This window comes from Xylona heveae, assembly GCF_001619985.1.
Source record: "Xylona heveae TC161 unplaced genomic scaffold L228scaffold_7, whole genome shotgun sequence".
Taxonomy (NCBI): domain Eukaryota; kingdom Fungi; phylum Ascomycota; class Xylonomycetes; order Xylonales; family Xylonaceae; genus Xylona; species Xylona heveae.
In genome coordinates, this window is record NW_017264199.1 from 60,669 (window position 1) to 80,942 (window position 20,274).

The 20,274-nt window shown below is 49.4% G+C and overlaps 6 protein-coding genes across 6 annotated transcripts; 3 read left to right on the plus strand and 3 right to left on the minus strand.

Moving 5' to 3' along the window:
* The first annotated feature begins 104 nt into the window (after positions 1-104).
* L228DRAFT_283635 (Creatinase/aminopeptidase) lies at positions 105-2,117 on the plus strand. The gene is made up of 5 exons (XM_018336131.1): positions 105-285; positions 360-443; positions 499-603; positions 666-1,478; positions 1,604-2,117. Exons 1-5 carry the CDS (start codon positions 255-257, stop codon positions 1,807-1,809), a joined length of 1,239 nt encoding a protein of 412 aa, XP_018187032.1. The 5' UTR covers positions 105-254; the 3' UTR covers positions 1,810-2,117.
* Positions 2,118-2,670: 553 nt separating this feature from the next.
* On the plus strand, positions 2,671-6,265 carry L228DRAFT_239453 (hypothetical protein; the record flags this gene model as incomplete). The annotated part of the gene is made up of 6 exons (XM_018331151.1): positions 2,671-4,301; positions 4,526-4,625; positions 4,790-5,118; positions 5,188-5,691; positions 5,760-5,991; positions 6,065-6,265. The coding sequence occupies 6 exons, from the start codon at positions 2,671-2,673 to the stop codon at positions 6,263-6,265; spliced, it is 2,997 nt and encodes a 998-aa protein (XP_018187033.1).
* A 1,173-nt stretch (positions 6,266-7,438) lies between these two features.
* On the minus strand, positions 7,439-7,947 carry L228DRAFT_154115 (hypothetical protein). Its single transcript, XM_018329316.1, has one exon. It carries the CDS (start codon positions 7,839-7,841, stop codon positions 7,542-7,544), a length of 300 nt encoding a protein of 99 aa, XP_018187034.1. The 5' UTR covers positions 7,842-7,947; the 3' UTR covers positions 7,439-7,541.
* Positions 7,948-8,054: 107 nt separating this feature from the next.
* On the minus strand, positions 8,055-12,672 carry L228DRAFT_261650 (hypothetical protein; the record flags this gene model as incomplete). The annotated part of the gene is made up of 5 exons (XM_018334348.1): positions 8,055-8,483; positions 8,610-10,205; positions 10,270-10,473; positions 10,526-12,253; positions 12,307-12,672. The coding sequence occupies 5 exons, from the start codon at positions 12,670-12,672 to the stop codon at positions 8,055-8,057; spliced, it is 4,323 nt and encodes a 1,440-aa protein (XP_018187035.1).
* Positions 12,673-13,081: 409 nt separating this feature from the next.
* On the minus strand, positions 13,082-15,416 carry L228DRAFT_248190 (terminal deoxynucleotidyl transferas-like protein). The gene has a single exon (XM_018332800.1). It carries the CDS (start codon positions 15,297-15,299, stop codon positions 13,206-13,208), a length of 2,094 nt encoding a protein of 697 aa, XP_018187036.1. The 5' UTR covers positions 15,300-15,416; the 3' UTR covers positions 13,082-13,205.
* Positions 15,417-17,461: 2,045 nt separating this feature from the next.
* On the plus strand, positions 17,462-19,722 carry L228DRAFT_239456 (hypothetical protein; the record flags this gene model as incomplete). The annotated part of the gene is made up of 2 exons (XM_018331152.1): positions 17,462-17,702; positions 17,783-19,722. 2 exons carry the CDS (start codon positions 17,462-17,464, stop codon positions 19,720-19,722), a joined length of 2,181 nt encoding a protein of 726 aa, XP_018187037.1.
* Positions 19,723-20,274: the final 552 nt, after the last annotated feature.

Genomic DNA, 20,274 nt, shown 5'->3' on the forward strand with positions numbered 1-20,274 from the left:
AACAGTTTATATTCAGTACAGGTACCATTGCTCTCTGTATTGTACCTCTGCATTCGGTCTTTTGCACAAGCTCTTCTGCCTTGAACTCTTTTTCATCGGTTACGTATGGGACTGCCCCACACGTCCTGGCCCCTCTGCTCAGGTAACTCGTCACTCGCTCTCGCGCACACAACCGGCCGATTGATTTCTTCCCCAAACTCGTGTGCACATTTCGATCCACATTAACTACATTGATCCCCCCCAGAACCGTCACCATGGCTGAAGAGGTGGAAAACAAGGAGATTGGTAAGACTTCTAAGCTTCCATTACAGCTATCACTGCCATTACAAAGCGCTAATTGTTGCTTTTATGTCGGTTAGACTACTCCCTTAACAACCCCGATACCCTCACCAAATACAAGACTGCTGCCGCCATTTCGCAGCGTGTCCTCGAGGCTGTCACAGGTATGTCTAATTTTCTGCGACATTGCTTCTGACACTTTTGCTGACTTCTCGGCAGGATGGTGCGTTGAAGGTGAAACCATTGTGAGTGTCTGCCAGCGCGGAGACAAGCTGCTGGACGAGGAGATCGCCAAGGTCTACAAGGGAAAGAAAATTGCAAAGGGTGGGTAGACCATCTAATAATTTATCGGAAAATGGGCGCGAAAAGTAACACTGTTCTTACAGGTATTTCTCACCCGACCACGGTTTCTCCAAGCTCCTATGTTACGCCCTACACTCCCCTGGCTTCTGATGCGGAGGAGGCTGCGGTTACATTGAAGGCTGGAGACGCCATTAAGATCCAGCTTGGTGCTCAGATTGACGGTTTTGGTACGATTGTCTGCGACACCATCATCATTCCATCCAAGAGCAACCAGGGCGACAAGCATCCTGAGCAGGAGGCTAACCTGCTCCTCGCCTGCCACTACGCCAATGAGGTCCTTTTGAGACTGATCGTTCCCCCTGGCCTTCTGGCTAGCGGAACCGAGGAAGAGAAGAAGAAGGCTGCGGCCCAGAAACCCGTTTCTCAATCACAGATCACCAACATTCTGCAGAAGGTGGTTGAGAGCTTCGGCTGCAACCTGGTCGAAAGCACAACCTGTTGGCAATTCGAGCGCAACGAGATTGAGGGACAGAAGAAGATCGTGCTTGCACCCGGTGAGGGCGTCAAGGGAGAGGGTTCCCCTGACGTTGGCGAGGTCTGGGGTATCGAAATGGGAGTCAGCCTTGGCTCCGGCAAGGTCAAGACCCTCAACAACCGTGCCACTTTGCACCGTCGTACGACCACTACCTATGGCCTCAAGCGCCCCAGTTCCCGGTCTACTCTCTCCGAAATCGTCAAGAAGTTTGGAACTTTCCCCTTCAGCCTTCGGCAGCTTGATGATGAAAGAGCCGCCAAGGTTGGTGTCGTTGAATGCGTGCGTACCGGTGTCGTCCGCCAGTACGAAGTCGTTGGCGACAAAGATGGCGCCGACGTCGCTCGTGTCTTCTCCACTGTTGGTAAGTCTTGCGATTTATTGAATACTCGTTGAGACGGCCTCCTCTTTGCCGCCCCCCCAAAAAGCTAGCCCAAGTCGCAAATGTGATTTCGAAAATGATAAACAGAAAAACTAACATTTCTCCAGCCCTTACCAAGAATGGCATCACCCGCCTTACTGGACCCCCGACGCCAAACTTGGAGGCATTCAAGACCGACAAGAAGATTACGGATGAGGAGGTCCTGAAGATTCTTGAGCAGCCGATTGCCCGTAACACTGGCAACAAGAGCAAGAACAAGAAGAAGAAGCCCGCCAAGAAGGCCGGCGAGGAGGAAGGCAAGACGGAAGCGTAAACAGCATTTTGATTGATCTCTGTCAATACCTCGGCAGTTTTACTTCTCAGGGGCCGCTTTTCTGGCAATCACTCAAAATCACGAGCCTGTCGGCCTAAAAAGTCGAATTTGCAATGGTGGTAGAAGATTAGATACGCCATTCAGCATGCAAAATGGAAAAACAAGAAAGAGAAGTGCTGGAGCCAAGAATTTTTAAAGATAGATCCTTTTCAGCGTGTTTGATATTCGTTGATAGGTTAGGGTCGTCCTCCTCCACGCTTAGTCATAGGAAATCAATATTGGAGAGCGCCAAAAATTATTACCACGCAAGAAATTTCTTCTTATGTCTCATGGTGATCTCTTTCTTACTATGCTTCCCATTAACTGGATGCGAGGACTGCTGTCTTTCCTTCTGATAGTCTGAGCCCATTTCCGGAGGCAGCTAACCTCGCACTCCCGCCCGCTTTGGCTATGAGATCTGGAGAAGATTTCAGTGCATATTTGATATCTACACACGATATTCTCCAGGATGTTTCTCTAAGAATTTCTCAAAATCCCTAAATTTATTGTCGTCATTCTATAGGGAGAGTGTATAACCATACACGCATCCCATACCTTTCGCGGGTAATAACCCCCCTGGGCGGGCTTCCTCGCTTGCTCCGATTCCCCCAACTCCATCACCCTAAATCAGTCCTCTAAGGCAGAGGACGCGACACGCATCGCGAGGCAAATTGCTCGGTCAGGAAATATCCACCGGACTTTTCTTTGGTGGGTTAGAAAGTCTGAATCCCTTTTCTATGGACGCGAATGTACATGATGCTTACGTGTAAAACAGACATTGCAAACCCTCTCACGGGAGGCTTGGGGCTCGCGTCAGTCACAATGGCCTCGACGAGACCTACCCGCAAATCGTCTCGTATGTCGAGCCCCTTCACCACCAGTCAGAAAGATGCATCTCTATCTGCAGCAAATAAACCAAAAGAAGAGAAGAAGACCTTTTTAGACAAATGGGTCGAACCGCCGCTGCGTCAGCCTGCCCCCAGTTTTGAAGATTACAAAGGCCTAGAAAGACATGGCGTGCTAGAACACATGGCCCCTTTGGGAGCCCTTCCAAGTGCAAAAGTGAAGGCAAGAGTCAAGATTGAAGGTCCTCGACGGGCAATCCGTGGCAAAAAGAGGGAGACTGCTGCAGCCAAGGAGCGGGCGGAAACCCCTGATTCCTCAGCCTCTGCCAATACTAGGAGATCGGAGTCCAGAAAGATTGAGGAGAAACCTTCTGCAACATCTCTACTGCAAGAAGAGGCGGCTGAGAGGAGTTTCCCACCTAGTCCAAGTCCTGGCTCCGGGGTGAAAGCAGTGACGGCAGCGAAAACATCGATCGCTTCCACCTCAGAGGTCAAGGCTCCGGATTCACGTACTCCCGCTGGTCGGGCGAAACTTGAACTGATTGTCCAAGCCGCGGTCAGGAGAGCTTCTGAGCTTGGAAACCCGGCGCTCGGCTTAGCAATCAAACAACTGCACACAGAAAGCCTACAAAGGCGAGATCTGGCTGATCTCCTGGACGCGGTCTTGAGCCAGCGGTCGACACCGCGACAGACGGGAGAATTTCAGGCCTACATCACTCAAGCAAGAAAGCAAATCAAGAGTCAAAATTCTACGCTTAATGGTGGTCGTCGTCTTTCTGTGCCGGCGGAGGCACACTCTACCACCAAATCCTCAAAGTCGCCTTCGAAGGGTTCACGCTCGGCTGTAACAACCGCTACTGGAAATAACGTGAGCCCACTGGAAGCGACGGGCCCCAACCAGTCAGACAAGCCCAAGTCAAACCAAAAGGAGTCCGTAAGCAGCGGAAAACGTCGTCAGGCCAACGGCATGGCTTCTCAAGAAAATATTCCCTTGACGCGGTCAAAGAGTGCATCAAGCTCCTCGTCGCTGTCATCCATGACTTCTATGGATCATGAATTTACTGCGTCCATGGACGCTGAACCTGGTAATGCACAGGTTGCCGAGACCTATGCAAGCAGCCCACCAATGAACAACGACGAGCCTCACTCGGCGACCGGTCCGAAACTCGATCTATTCTCGACATCAAATCCTCCAACCAGCAACTCGCTCAAGCGGTCATCGGCGGCCGCTGGGCTCACTCAGCCCGATAGCGATGACACCTTAATGACAAAGCGCAAACGAATGTCACGGGCCTTCGATGACTACAAGGTCACTGAAAGTAATGTCCGAGTTGAAACAAAACCTCAGCAAGAGAATTCGCAAGAGGTGACCCCGACGACGAAACCGTCAAACGCTCCGACAGTAAAGCAGACTCTTCGCCTTCGAAATAGCACCAGAAAATCTGCAAGACATGAGCCGGAGCAGCCCCAATCTCCATCCTCGTCCGTTACTGGTGGCCCTCGTTCGCCGGCGCCGGCTCTCATAGGGAGCGCCTCTCGAGCTAGTACTCCAATTTTGGGTGGGCGTCCACTGAAGAAGAACAAAAAAGGCGCTCGCATCAAGATGTCGTACGTGTTGAATCATTTCCTTGCCAAGATCCTTCATTATTGTTCTCTGTTTTCGATTGTCTCAGTTGTTGTTCTTCGTGTCGGGGCTTGTCTCTGGCCGTGCTCCTACGATTTAGTGCTGCTATCCTTACCCCCGCGCCCTTTTGAATTTTTATTGCCTACACGCTCACAATAATTTGCGACTTTAATCATTCTTCAAGTCTAACTATTTCATGCTTCTTCAGGCCATCAAAAAAGAAGTCGGGTGTTATCGCAGGCATCGCTCGTGGAGGTGGCGCGGCAAGAAACTCGCTCGGCTATGGGCCCACGGATGAAAATGAAGATGTAAGGCATCCCGCTTTACCCCCGCTTGAGATTTTCCTTTCTCCATATCCCTGAGCCTTCATGTTTCCCGGGCTGCCACGATGGCACGTCTCTATATGCATCGAACATGATGAAAGTCCGATTCTATTAGCCGAATATTAGAGATGCTGACTCTCTCGCCACAGTCGGAAAACGATGAATTCTGTTCGGCTTGTGGAGGCAGTGGTTATCTCCTCTGCTGTGATGGATGCGATAGATCTTTCCATTTCACTTGTCTTGATCCTCCGTTAGATCCCAATCGTCCTCCAGATGACTCTTGGTATTGTTTCATTTGCGAGTCAAAGAGGGGACCGCCAACACAGTACTCGAGAGGTTTATTTGCGGCTCTTTTCGGCAATTTGGAGAAGAAGAATCCTGTGGCTTTCAACCTCCCTCGAGAAATCCGAGAGTATTTCGAAGGGGTCAGGACGGGCGACGAGGGTGAATACGAAGAGGCTGTCACGCAAAAATCCAAGTAAGTTAAAGCATTTTCCTTGTGCTCTTTTAGCATAATAGGACCAGCCTGGCTAATCAACGTCAAAAGACCACGTGGGGGTTATGAAGAATTCCCTGACCTCTTGAAATTGAGGGACTCAAAGGGAAAATATGTTTTGTGTTTTCGCTGTGGCAAATCGGCGCTCAATAACCGAGAAATTATTCCATGCGACTTTTGCAGTTTGCAGTGGCATCTCGATTGTTTGGACCCTCCTATGGCCAATCCCCCTCCAAAGGCTCTGAACGGAAAGTCCAAGCACAACTGGATGTGTCCAAACCATGTCGATCATGAGCTGCTTGCTCTTGATCCATCAGTCCGCCAAAATGCCAAGCAAGGCACTGCTGGCATTGGTAGAATGCACAAGGTCAGACGACCAAAGAATGCTAGAATTGTGGATCCAGCCCTTCGACGTGGGTTCATCAACAACGGGCTCATTGAGATTGATAACGACTCGAGCGACGAGGACGATTTTCACGATCAGGAAGAGTTTGGGGTGGTCTACCGTCTCCCGGAAAGAGGTGTCAAGCTGGATTTCATCGACAAGGTTAAGCGGTAAGTGAAGTGATTTCTTCCATTTTATTGGCCCTTGATTTTTCGTTATTTGCTAATGGAAGAGACAGAACTTGTTGGACTGAAATACGGCCGTCCATCTTTACGCGGCCTGGATCTGTGGACATTTCTGAAGCAAACCCGCCCGTGTCGGCAGAGCTTCAAATGAAGATCAAGAGTGAATTTGACAGGCGATCTTTTGCCGACCGGCAGCTGGCTTTGAACCTTGCACAGCTCTCTGGTTGTGGCAGCAACTTGAGCCTCAGCGCTGATGCCGTAGAGAATCTCATCAACACCTTGATTGTGAGTTTCTCCCTTTTGTTCAAAAATTCTCCCAAGTCTCCCTTTGCTGACATTATGGCTTTTTTAAAATCAGGCTGAAGCTCCGTCTGATGTGGCTTCGCTAATGATAGACTCGGCTGAAAAGGCATCCAACACTCCACCCTCTCCTCCTGCTTCTGACTCTCGTCTTGGCCAGTCCGAAGCCGGTCCCGTCTCCGACAAAGAAAGAAACACTTTACTTATGCTCCAAGAGCTCATTCGTCGTCGCTTGGAGACTTCTTCTCTGGAGGCTTAAATGGGACAATACGTATCTTCCTCATCGCTCTTTCTTAATCATTGAATCATTTGCGAAGAGTTGCTCATTTCTCGTATGCAAATCGACGGTATATTTCAAGGCGCTTGGTTCTCGGGGGGCGCTATTTCTCAAAGGCTTTTCGGGGGTTCTCCTTTTTTTTTCCCCCTCTTTTTTTTCTTTTTTCTCTCTTTCTTTTTCCTAAGCGGGTATGATCAACAAGTTGAATGGCACGTTTTGTCTCTTTTATATCATTTCGTTCTTTTGCTGTGTTTGATGGGAAGGAAGAATAAAAAGGAATAATTTAATCCGATCACCGCGTTGCGTCTCGGGAGGGGGTTGTTTAGAAACAATTGCACACTCTTTTTTTCCAATCGGTCATAGGCGCACAGTCGGGCTTCTTCACTTGTCCACCTTCTATTTTTAACTTTATATTCTTACCTTTTTCTTTCCCGTTCATTATCCGGTGGATTCTTCCTGCGTCATTCGTTCGGTTCTGCTCTTATGACAGGTTGTCACTTCCGTCATAACGTGTCCTACTTGTCCTTCTTGTCCTGTTACACAAGTGCGAAAACAACAATTCTATTCATTATTCATTATACATTATTCGTTATCCTATATTCATTACTCATTTCGTTATCCTATATTCTTTATCCCTCATGCCACTCATCCACTTGCATTATGGACCCTCATCATCATCACTATAATTATTATTATTATTATTAGTATTATTACCTAGGTAGTTTCTATACTCCTAATTTCATAATGCATATTGCATGCACATATTTTTATTTTTGTTATTGTCGTTGTTATCATGTAACTATTGACTGTAGCTGGTGTTACTTTTGTGAGAGAAGTAACTGTCATTGAGATTTTGCTCTTTATCCACCTGTGGAATAGTGCTCAATTAGCCCTCTCTCTCTCTCTCTCTTGACGACACTCACTCCGGCTGCGACACTCACTCCGGCTACGACCTTAATGATGATGATGATGACAGACATTACACGCAGCGTATTTGCAAGAGTCATGTATGCGAGACGTGACACATGCATGACACATGACACTTGATACATGATACAGTATACATGATACGCAATAAATAAAATATACAAGGGTTATATATCAACTTCCTTTCATTACTTCTTTTCATCATTCTGCGCCTACTTCCCTACGAATAGGGAATAAATAAGGAACAGCTGAGAAGGTTACGTAAAAAATACAACGACGAAAACCCACGCCAGAGGAGATAAATAACATATATGCAAAGCTTTGAGGACGATTAAACAAAATGTAGGGGGCGGGGAACGAAGCGGGAGAGGGGAGAAATGATAAAGAAAATGGTGCATAAATTCGCGGGCGCTAATGTTGAAAAATAAAAAAAATGAAAGTGAAAAACTTTTTTTATTAGCATGATGATGGTAGTGGTGCGTAATGTGATAGACGCAGTCGGGAGAAGGGATAAAACGGAGGACACGCTGTACGAAAAAAAAAAAAAGAGAAAGCAATGAAGAAAAAGAAAAAAAAAAGAAAAGAAAAAGTAAGAGATACACACTCGGTTGGTATCAAGAAAACCAGGCATCAAAGAAGTAGAAAAAGGGGAAGGGCAGAAGAAAGATAATGCAAATGTTGACGCAGGTGGTAAAAAAAAGAAAAAGAAAAAAAGGAGAACAGGAAAAAGAAGACAGGAGTAGAGGGCAAATGAAGAGAGGCAGGAAGATATTTGTAGACGAGGGCATGAGAATGAGAATTGGAGACGAAAGGAGAGGAACGAAATAAAAGATGAACTGATGGACTAATCAGAGTCAGGAGGATCACTGAGTGCCCCGTCGTCATCGTCGTCATCGTGTCCTTCTCCTGGGGGCGAACTTTCATTTCCATTCTCTTCTTCACTCTCATTCTCGTCCTCTTCTTCAAGCTCCTTCTCCTCTTCTTCTTCCCCTTGGTCATCATCATCTTCTTCATGCATGACTTCATCCTCATCTCCATCGCTTTCGGCGTATGATTTGCGGTGTGCGGCCGCAGCGCGGGCGCTGCGTCGACGTTCGCTGGGCGGCGGGGAGTCGTGTTTCGGCTTCTTTGGTTGGGATCGGCGAGGGGTACTCTTCGTCTTGGTGCCGTTTTTCCGCGTCGATGCTGGCTGTGCTTTTGGCTTTGACGACGGGGTCGAGACTGCTGCTCGACGTTTCTTGGCGGTTGTCTCGTCGACGGCTTCGGACTTGCGCTGTATTTTTCGGATAATCTATTAGCCATGGTTCACGAATTGCTTATAGGGCGGAGAGGTGTGTATGGCGAACTGGGGACAGGCGGCATTCTGTGTAGAAAGATGTAGACATCAAGGAGAGCTTACCTTTTTCGATTTACCTCTGACTGCCGCCCTGACAAGCCTGTCCAGCAGCTCGTCGAGGTCTTCAGAGAGGTAATTCGTGGTGGCAATATTTTGCGCAGAGTCGCGCGAATCCAGCGGCTTGAATAATGATCCCGGCATGCGTAATTTTCCGGGCCACGTCTGGAGATTCCATCCATGTAGTTCCTCGTATTTTTTGATGACCGCCTGGGAGAGATCAGAAAGATAGTAGAGATTTTCGCTTTTAGACTCATCGATGGCGTCTTGCGATTGCTTTATGCGTTGCGCGATGTGGTATATCAACGACAGATTCTCTTCGGACGCGACTTGCTGGAGATAGAAAAGGATATAGCGCGCAAAATCACACAAGTCTTCATCACTTTTGCCAAAGTCTGGATGATGCGCGAGCAGACTGATCAGTCGCGCAAACACGCTCTCCATCGCGGTGCTCTTGTGTTGGTTGAGAATGGCAGCCCGGGCGCGGATCCAGACGACGGTCTCTTCCCGGAATTCCTCGTTCGGCTCGTATGCCATGAGGAATACAACCGAGTAGAAGCGATACGGGAGTTTGTTCTGTCCCAAGTATTTTCGCAATTTGGTGATGAAAGCTTGGCGCACAGGGAACAGAGCGTCTTGCGCGGTCAGCGCCAGTCTGTTGAAATCCTCGGCGGAGAGTAAGTCGTCAAATGCCTTATTTGTGCAGAGCTTCAAAAACAATTGTGCTGCGAGAAGGCGCAGCCGCGACTTGTGGGCGGGAGGAGTATCCTTCTTCTTGGATAGCTCTCCCTGATTAGTTATTAGAGTGTTGAGTAATCTGAATACGGGCTGCGAGACCTCTTTGAGGGTGGTTTGATCCGGGTGGGAGCGCAGTCGATTGACAAGGATCCGAAGAGCCCACATTTTGGCGTGCAGCTCGTCCGTGACTTCGTCGTCCCACTTGTCTTCCGTCTCTGTGGATGTGGTTCCTTGCCGAAGAAGGATTTGATCAATGGCGATATCGACGATGGCGTCTCCTTCTTCTTCGACTTCCTTCGGCGCAATAAGGACGATTTGACTCAGCGTGGCCAACTTAGCAAGGAAATTCGCCGATCCGTATTTGAAGTCCTTGGTGCACTTTTGCAAAAGATCTCGCACGTACATTTCCTTTCTGTCGGACACTGCCAACGTAATGGATACGGCGTGCTTGGCAGCATGAGGAGGTGATCCATAGAGTGTGAAATCAAGTAAAGCCTGCATAAATCTTCGGTCTTTTGGCATTTCTCCTGGAAATTTCGCCGCAAAAGTCGCGCATGCTTTCAGAGTATCCACAGCGCCTGGTTCATTGGTCCGTTTGGCTGAAGGAGCTTGCTCCTGGAGGACTTTGCACAGCTCCTTGACGTGTGCCCGGAAAACCTCGGGCGTGGTTGTTGATATCTCTTTGAGCAATTCATGGGCTGTCCCGCCCAAACTGCGCTGATCGGTTCGGGAGTACTCCATGATAAAAGGCACATGGCTCTTGTTGAAGACGAGCAAACTGACCCGGTAGAGCAACGGTACCAGAGTCTCAAGCAAAGCCGCTGAAGCACCCGGAGCTGATTCGATTCGCTTGGAGAATTCGCGCTGTTAAGAGAAACAATCAATCAGTCAAGTGCACCACGGTGATAGTCTGCTAGGGGTTGTTTACAATAGCTTTATAAACCGTTCGATAGTCGCTCTCAGGCGCAAGGCAGAATCGAATAAGCTGGTAGCTTCGCCGATCATGCATTTTAGCAAACTTCCAGAGATCGGCCGTGACTTTCACAGAATCAGGAAAAGTCTTTGCAAAGTAATCAATCAGACGAGTCATGTGCGACTTAATCTCAGCTTCATTGCCATCAATGACACCACCCTATATATTGTTAGCAACAAGGGTGTTGATAATATTTAAATCAGCAACTCACGTTATACTCTTCGCAGCGTTTTAGGAAGATAGTCATCACTTTGGCCATGACAACCTGCCGTGACTGAAGAGCGAAAAAGGCAGTCCTCGGCCTCGTTTCAAGTCCCTTTACCAGAATAAGAATCCGCTCAGCCCGAGTTTTGTCGGGATCAGCGTCACTTATCTCTGGAGATTCGTTGGGTTGGCTGTCTTTGACTCTCTGCGAACTTCCATTGACAGCCTTGTGACCCTTCGCCTTGATTGGAGGATAGCTGAGGGGTAAGAGAAGCTCGAAGATGACGCGATCAAGTAAGGCATTGATTTCAAGATCGTTAACGTAGAAAGATTCAAAAAGTTTCGAGGGTATGCCGGAAAGAACATCGGCAACAGAAGCATTGCCAGCAGCGATTTCCCCAGCAGCAACGCCCCAAATCCGTCCGAGAACAGTCATGGCCTCGACGCGTACTCCAGGTTTGCGATCTTTAGCTCGCTCTGCAATATTGCAAAGCACGGAATTTTGGTCAGTTACCCCACCTCTAGATCCGAGCTTAAGAACAACATCCCGAAAGCCAAAGACCCCAACCGCCTTGACGGCGGCAATGCGCACCCTTTCGTCGGAGTCGACCAGCATACGAGCGAGGCAGTCCACCAATGTCTGTTCCTCCTGAGGACTGAGGCCTACTCCGCCTGAAGAGGTGGCGAGAATCCAACCTATGCAAGTGGTCCACGCGGCACGAATCAAGGCCGATTTGTCCCGCTGGCGAGCAAGGAAATTACTATATGTTGCAGGATGAGTCTGGGAAAAGGGCTGGGGGGAAGACGGAACGTTCATGATGCTTTGGCTTGGCGATGCGTCGGAGTAAGTGGTCAGTGTTGGAGGAGGGTAGATAGCCGGGTCCATGACTGGAGGTTGCGGTGGGCCAGCAGCTCCGATGCCTGCAACCATGTCGCCCAGGGTCTCAGTCGCGAGCAGTCGGAGTTGCACATTTTCCGTCGATAACTCAGCCTCTAGTTGAGGGATTACGTTCTGAAGCACGGGAGGGGAAGCTCGCCATAGCTCTCGAAGGAGTCTATGCGCCTTGTTGAGTTCCTTGAGATCTTCTTCGGTAGGACCACTTGGTCCTTCGTCTTCATCGGAATCCGCTTGCTCATCATTTCTCTTGCGACCTGGCTTTTTCGGATTGCTTTCTCCGCTCGGCGCTGCTGATGCATCCACAATGACATCGCTGAAATAATGGCTAATATACCGTGCCATCTTCTCCGGACACGAATTACAGAGTGTTCTGGCAACTGTGTAGGCGGGGGGCAACTCTTTTAGTAGAAGTGTGGATTGCTTATCATCTTGTACAGCCAATGCTGCAGACTTTTTGTTCTTGCCATTGCCGTTGTTATTTCCCGCTGCGATCGCTCGAGGGTCCGCTCGTAGGAATTGAGCGACAATCACGTCGATCACCTCCGCCGGCAAGTTGCCTGCCTCGTCAACCAGGATCACCAAAATTGCCGTCATGTGATATTCGACATTCTTTCCCAACTCCTCTCCAGATGATGATTTCGAAGAACCAGACATGATATCGAAGAATGATGTGAAGAGGTGTAGGATTAAGGAGTCGGAAGACGGGATATCCGTAAGCAGGACAATACTCTTGACTTGCGCTAGCGACTGCAAGACATACATGTGTTGCGTATTGTAAGGATCAGCAGGGTCAGCCAAGGCTGGCAAGATCGATGTCACGATGAGCGTGAAGATGTCCTAGGCGATCTATTAGCTCACCAATTTCGTATATGGTCTCTTGGGCAACTCACTCGCAATTGCGATCCGGTGTAAGGCGCATCCGGCGCACACAAGCGCAGAATGTCCACCACGCAGCATGCAGTCCATGCCCTAACGCCGCGATCTTTATGTGTTAAAAGATTATGAGTAGCAAGCTCCTTTGCGACCTTGGTAAACGAATCTCGCTCAGCTTCCTCTTGTTCCATGTCCCGCAATTCTTTTGACAGCGCCTGGAGCCGTCGCAGAAGCTCGGCGACCGGAATAGCTTTCCCTGCGCGCCATGTCAATGGCTCATCGAACTGTAAATGGCCGAGTGATTCTTGAATTTCTGGCTCGGCTTCAGTTTCTTCTGTTGTTGCGGCCGCTGCAGCGGCACTAGCACGGCTCCTCGTCGGCATCTTCGGCGCTCCGAAGCGCAAAAGCTTTGGGAAGTCTTTTCTAATTTTTGTTTAATACTATTCACTTCCTCCTTTATTTTTCAAAGTGAATGCGCCGCATGGATTCTGGAGGTAGGCAATGACAGGGGGGTTTAGGGAAACACAAAGTCGAGTTTGGCGTTGGCGGTCACGGTAGTTTGGGAGCTGTCGCGTCTAATTCGCGTGTCGCGGAGGGGTCTCAGCTTCCAATTAGCGCGTAAATTACGGCGGGTAAGTCAGCTGGTGCGGAACTGCAGCGACGCATGTGTCGCTGGTCCTTTTGTTGTAAGTTAATCCGCGATCTCATATGTGAGGCATGCTTCGTGGAAATCCACATCACATCATCAGTATGCATTTTAGAATGAAACATCAAATCTTGATTCATTATTTAACCCAAGTCAATCAAATCCAAAAGGCTCAACGTCGGCGGATTTTCAAATCACGCTGTATAAATTCCAAAATCAAAATGAATTGAAATCATCTCCTTTGAGAGAGAGGATATTACCGGGTACTATTCAACCGGTACATCTCTCCCACGGCTCTCTGTATTCCAGACCTAAGCCTGCAAACACTTTGCGCTCAGCTTCCTCCCAAGTTTTGCTCCGTCCGCCCACAGCTTCAACATCGACGATTGCGCCCGTCACTCTATCTCTGATGCCGCTGCTATCAAACTTCCAGCCCTTGACCTTGCGAGCATAACGCCGAAGATCACGTTGAAATGTGGTACCGCCTGACCAGCCCACAATGCCGCAGCCAACAGCATGCCAGGGAGCGATAATTATATCCAACCGCCGATGGATATTCGGATTTTTCGCCTTGGGGTTCACAGCGAGATCGCTCTCCTTGGTTGACCAATTAATGTCTTGCCAAACCACTAGAGCTTTGTCCAGGGAATCAAAGCCCACGCCACTTTTGTTAGATCGATAAGGTAATGTCTGCTGGCCTCTGTTTGACGTGGTCAGGTTAAGAGTCAAAGTATGCGTGATCCAGCCCTCTGCTTCCAATGAAGCAACAATATCCGTGACGACTCCAAGTGTCTTCTCCTCGTCTGGATGGGAAACAATCATGTCAACATCGCCGCACTCCTGCTTGCCACGACGATACCCACCGACAATGCAGCATACCATGTCATTATCCCGGACACGTCGGGCATGCTCCATGACTTTGTCGGCAATCAACTCGACTTCGGGTCGGGGTATCTTTTTCAGGAACTCGTCGTAGTATTTTACTCCAATCTGTTGGACTCGGCTCAAGTCGTGCCAGCCATACTCCACGATATCATCAAGGTCCCGCCAGCCCCGATCGTAGTAGAATTCTTTGGCTGTTGTAGCTCCGACACCCCATATGTCGTAAAAGAGTTTGAGAACCTTGAGCGTTTCGTCCTTGTCGATTTCCTCAACTGTCCGGATATGTCCGCCATTGCTTTTCCACTCGTGAAATAAATGAGCAATTTTCACATCGCAGCCAGGAAGAGCAAGGATCTCGCGGGTAGTAGTTAGACTAAACGGATAGGCGCAGAGAGATGCAATACTAGTGCTATACGCGCGTACGCCTATCTCGTCATTGATCAGGATCCTAGCCAGTTTGATCTTCTCCAGTTGATCAATAAAGGCTTTATTTGGTGGGTTAGGAGGTGTGGATCTCTGGCAAGCATAAATCTGCCCTTGCTTTACCCAGGCTGGCATCTCCGGGAGCTCATTACTGGAGCCGTCATCATGCTCAGACGTCGTCTGGCGGAGAAGATGGGTGGGTCTGGTGAAACCGTGGTCACCGCTTTGACGGGCATGATGGTTGTAAGGGCGTGGATCGCTTCCTGCGGTGGCATACTGAGAAAGGCCGCCCAGTTTTGATGGTGTATCATCTAGGTCGACCTTTGCTCTTTCGAGGATCCCTTTTGACAATTCCTTCCTCTCCGCCAGCGATCGAATGGACTGGGCAGCAGTAGAAGCTACATGTGCGGTGGGGAGGGTTTTGGAGGTTAAGAGACTCTCTGGTCTTTCAACCTTTATGCCTTCGTATACTTTATACGGCTCGGGATCCAGTAAGATGCCCAAGTCTACAGAATTGGTAAACCAATCCAGCTTGATTACTTTGATTGAATCCTGGTTCTTGAATAACGGTGCTTCGCGTTCCTCTGCTTCGTGGATTCTTGTCCCCGGCCCAGCATTCTGATCGGGTATTATGCTTGAGGCATTCTCCGAGACGCTTGGGTCGCTTGGAAGATCTTCCTTTTCGGCAGGTTCTTGTATACGTTTCCTCTTCTGCGCCGGTTCAGGCTCAGTATGTTTCTCATCGGCAGTGGCTAAGCTCCGCTTGGTTGTGGCCACCTCCTGGGTCCAAAGCTTCCTACAGCGCAGCTCAAATTCGGCTCGCCGTTTGGTGCCTACATTGCCCAGGACGAGCTTGGCCTCTTCAATGTCGTAGGTAAGCGGAGCATTGGCATTGGCCAGTTGGTCTTCAACTCGGTGAAGCTCCGACTGTGTGAGATGAGTGGGCAGGACAAATACAGGAGGCAGGGTGGCTAGGTTGATTGCTACTGCAGCCTCATTGGGCTGGGTACTCAGGGTAGCCGTCGATACCGGCGATTGGCTCCCTGCAAAGTCACCCATGCAATCGATTGATTTTGCAGGTTGGAATGGCAGCTTCAGCTGGGTGCTTTTCCGAGATCATTGATGACATAACTGTCGGGCTTTCTATCGACATCAAAAGAGGTTTTTTTTTTTTTTCAATTGTCATGAAGATGTAATGAACGATTGCATGAGGTATGTGACATGTTGCCTGACTATTGGACGAATTAGCTCTTTTGCGGTTTCTGAGTCTCGTCAAGATAATTATTCACCTTCTATCCACAGAGTATCTAGTTTTGTTGCGCAGAAGACCAGTTTAACAATGACGACACCTAGGTGTTATGCGCTTTAGCATCGTATAGTTCGCCCTAGAGTTAGATTTCGTGCGAAGAAGAAACAGAGGCAGAAGGACGGAAGTGCAAGCTTGAATGGCTTTGGCTTTACTGTAGGTCAGTTAAGTTAGTCCCCTCCAACCCAAATTCGTCTCTCTGCAGCCCAAAGGAGCATAGGCGTAGGGACGGGGACCACACGTGGCGCGTCGCTATTATTATTGAACTTCATCACCGTAACAGAAGGCGGAAATAGCAAGAATCGAGCGATCAAGTGATTAGTTTGACTGTATATCTCTAGCAGGCATTTTTTGGGCTTCAATAGCTTCGCCATGTTTTGACAGTCGATATTTTGGAAACAAATATACTACTTGTCTCTAAAGATAAGGTACCTACCTAGGTTTTAAAGATGAGGTTCACAGAGGTACTGAGTCGAGACACGCCGAACCTCCACTTCTCCCTCGTCTCTCCCTCCTGGCGGGGGGAAGTTGCTCGCCAAGGCCATGACCGTCTCGTGTTAGGGGACCTGCTAACTTAGTGGGTACTCGTTGTACCTCAGGTATACTGCAGTAGCCAAAACATCATGCCAGCATCACTGCTCGTCCTTCTCGTGCGTAATTTGCTTCAATAGGAGAAAATATATAAAAGAACTAAAAGAGTTTCATTCTTGATCTTCTTACTTGAATCATCAATACTCCGTAACTTATGTGGACGACGTTTCCTCAGTTGCGAACATACGGCAAGAGTACGTACCGAATGTACATTGCCATATGGGGTCGAAAGGCTGGGGAAAGGGAACCTCCACGCCACACTACTGACTAGCGCTCAACAAGAATACTGCACCGGGGGGGCCGAAGGGCAACAGAGCAGAGAAGAGGTCAAGTCTGGACGCAATTCAATCGGCTTACGACCAGTGAGGTGAGATTGAATACTTTTAGTCGTATTGCTGCGAATTATTGGCAAGTTCCCCAAAGTCTCCGGAACTTGCTTTTAGCACCACCGGAATGGAATCATGTCCTGGCCCCCCCCTGGCTCGCTCCCCTCTGATGTCACTGTTGCGCACAGTCACTGGTACGACACAACGACTTCTCCCCACACACGTCAAGGAACCTTTCCCAGAGGAGATGATGCATTATAATGACAAGGGAGCTTAACTCACCTTAGGTGATAGACGAATATAGCTCATCCAACTCCCCATCTGTTCGTAATACACAGCTTTCTTGAAAGCACCTTTGCAGCTGATTGACGTTGTATGATTTTGACGCCTCCTTGACTTGGCAGCGAAGAAGAGCGTTGACAGAATCGCTCCTGCCACAAATGCTGAGTGTCGGTGATGCATTGAACTGATCCAACGTTCCTGCAATCGCCAGTTCCCACATCCCAGCGCTCCTACCTAACTGGCAAGTGGGGTGATCTGATCTTCGATCCCTTGTCTTTCTCCGTCTTGACATCTCGAACATCCTCTTATCCTTACATTTTCTTCCTTCACTGCTAGTACTACTACTAATCTCTCTTTCATTCATCATCTTCTGAAGCGACGCTCAATAGCTTCAAATATTTACCCAGGATCACTCGCCAACCAATCGACGTACTCAAGCCCCAGCGGCGACCACACAGGTTCTTCAACTTTGCTCTTCCAGCTTTGCCCACAATTAGTACGTCGCCCTTAGATGGATCAATTGTCTCCAGAATCCCTCCTTGGCTTCTCAATTATGCACAGAGGAGACAAACCTGGAAGGGGGTCTGTGTGGCGCTAACGATTGTGTTTCCTCTTACTTTATCAGGGTCTCCCCTTTCTTTGAACAGGCCGCGAGGGCCTCAAGTCCTTTCGCAATAACCACCAACAGTATATCATCAGCGACCTAGAGTGTGAAAATGGTGAAAATCACCTTCGTCCATCCCGGAACGCAGCCTCCCGTCTTTGTGGCGGGTTCCTTTACTACGCCACCATGGGAGCCCCAGGAAATGCAGTATACCCAACTGCAGTCAGACGCAGCCCAAGGCCCCACAGAATATCGATTTCATAAAGATGTTGACATTCCAGTGGGCGAGTGGCAATACAAGTTTCGAATAGGGCATGGAGACTGGTGGGCCTTGGACGAAGCCACCGAAACAGGTACAAGCTCAACCCCCGTTCATTTCTGTACTTGCATGTATGGAACTCTAGAAACAAAAGAGACTAACTTTTCTTGATAGCAACTGATGTCGCTGGCAACAAGAATAACCTTTTGCGCGTGGAAAAGTCGGACTCTGAGACTGGACAGAAGGAGAGTGACAAGGCCCTTCTATCGGCAAATACGCAACACGTACCCGAACTGGTGGTGGAAAAGGTTAGCAACGAGCCGGCATACGGAGACGATCTGGGCCCAGATGCAACCTTTACCCAGAGGCTCGCCCATGAGCGGCGGGCAATGGATGCAGAGCCTGACAAGGTCATCATTTCACCAAAGGCAGAGGCAAACCAAAAGGCTTCGTGGCTTGAAGACACTTCAAGCCGTAATGTGTCCGCTACACCTATTCCACAGGTCGCTGCCACGGCTGCAGAAGTGGCCGATGTGGCGGCCATGCTTGACAAGACCCCGGAGCCTGGCAGCTCTCGTCTGTCCAGCACGAAGCCCGAGCGATTGTCATCGACTCCTATTGCTGAAGTTGCCGCTACCGCTGCGGAGGTGGCCGATATTGCAGCACTGCTTGACAAGACACCCGTAACTTCTCGACCTGCCAGCGCGATCCCGGGACGACTCTCTTCCACGCCGATTCCCGAAGTGGCTGCCACCGCCGCCGAGGTTGCTGATGTTGCTGCTACTCTTGATCGGACGCCAAGTAGCGCGACCCCGAGACCAGCAGGTGCAAGGCCAGAGCGTCTTTCGAGCACGCCGATAGCCCAAGTTGCAGCTACAGCGGCCGAGGTTGCCGATGTCGCTGCACGTCTGGATCGAACGCCAGAGCCTGGTGCATCAAAACAAACTTCAAAGACTCTGATTGAACAGGCAGCGGCTAGAGCGGCGGCCCTTGCGAACGCTCCTGTGAAGCCAGAAAAATCAGGACAAGGCCCGCCAGAATTGTCCAGGATGGATCGACAACGGCTCTCTCTCGCACCGGTTCCTGATTCCGTGGAACTGGTGAATGCCGCAGCAGAAACCACCCGCGCGAAAGAAAAAGATGAGAAGGAGTCGGCAGCTGCAAATCCAACCAACGGGTTTCCCACTAACATGGAATCTTCTGGCCCAGAGGATTCTGGGACTAATTCGCCTCGGGTTGAACATGCCCCTCTTTTTGCACACGAATGTCTGAGTCCCCTTGACTCGAAGGATTCGAAGCAGTATATTGAGTCAAAACTTGGTGTTGGTTTGAATGAGGAAACGATCGAAGACGAGGATTTTGACGATCCAATGCTGGAGAACTTTCCCACTGAGCGTGCCGGTATTTTGCGCCGTATTCGTACCCTGTCGACCAATTTGAATGAGGATCACACGCTACCGGAAGGCTTTCCCATATCCCCCGTCCACGTTTCGGACCATCACCGTGATGATCATTTGACTCCGGTGACTCCGCAAAAAGAAGATCACCTGAGTCTGCTGACTCCACTGACTCCACAGCGGGAAGATAGTTTACTGCCGCACAAGGACGAGCAGGCGTCACGAGTACCTGCATCCTCTGCATCAAACGAGCGCTCATCTCCCTTACTGTCCATTCCAGAGGAACAAGATGCTCCACCTCTTGCTTTGCCAGAGGCTGCGAACACTGTAAAAGGTAACCATTCTGATTGTGATGGCTTGGCAGGAGAGGCCACAAATGAAACAATATCCAACCGCAAGCAGGATCCCGATTCGCACAAGGCCGATGGCCCAGTGTCGGAGCAACCTCCACCGAGTAGGGCACAACGAGCGGAGACAGATGGAACTGATGAAAACTCTGGTCCTGATGCTCCTTCAGCCTCGAGTGAGCCCACTCTCCGTCAACGAAAGGCAACTTCTGGTAGCGAATCCAGCTCGTCGCCGAATGGCGCTGGTCCCGTCTACGTTCCTCCGAACAATAAGCATTTGAACATTTTCCAAGCGGTATGGCGAACGGTATTCGTGGGCTGGTTTGGTGGATTTATTACGAGATTGTGTCGGGGGAATCGGCGCGCGTAAGGACGACACTGGGTGTGCTTGAAGTTTATTTTAAAATGGATGCGCTGATCATAATGGCTCAGGGAAATTGCCATGACCGCTACACTATCACTTGCTCCCATTTTTATTGTCTACTATTGTATCTGATGCACAAACGCGAACCCACTTTGTTTCCCATCAGCTCTCCATTCCCCGCTGCTCCCACCTCTCTTTTCTTTTTTCTTATTTTGCTCTTCTCTCTGCGCCAGAACCCTTTGAAATTAGTATATCCTCATTCTGCAGCTCAAAACAGCAAGCAAATCGCCCCTTGATTCGTCCCCGTTTCCTTGTGTGCTGTATCTTGAGTCTCCTCTCCTCATTCGTATCATCGTATCATTTTCAATTGTATTCTATGCAAAAGAAATACCGACAAAGTTCAACTAGCAGCCAAGCTCTTTGTTACCACGACTTTTGCCAGTAACTCTGAAATGCAAGACTATTGTTTTGATTGAGCCGTGATTGAGCCGCAGGGGCGGGGGAGGGCGGGGTAAGAGAAGGGGAGGATGAGAGGGGGGAAGGTGAACCGGAAGTTTT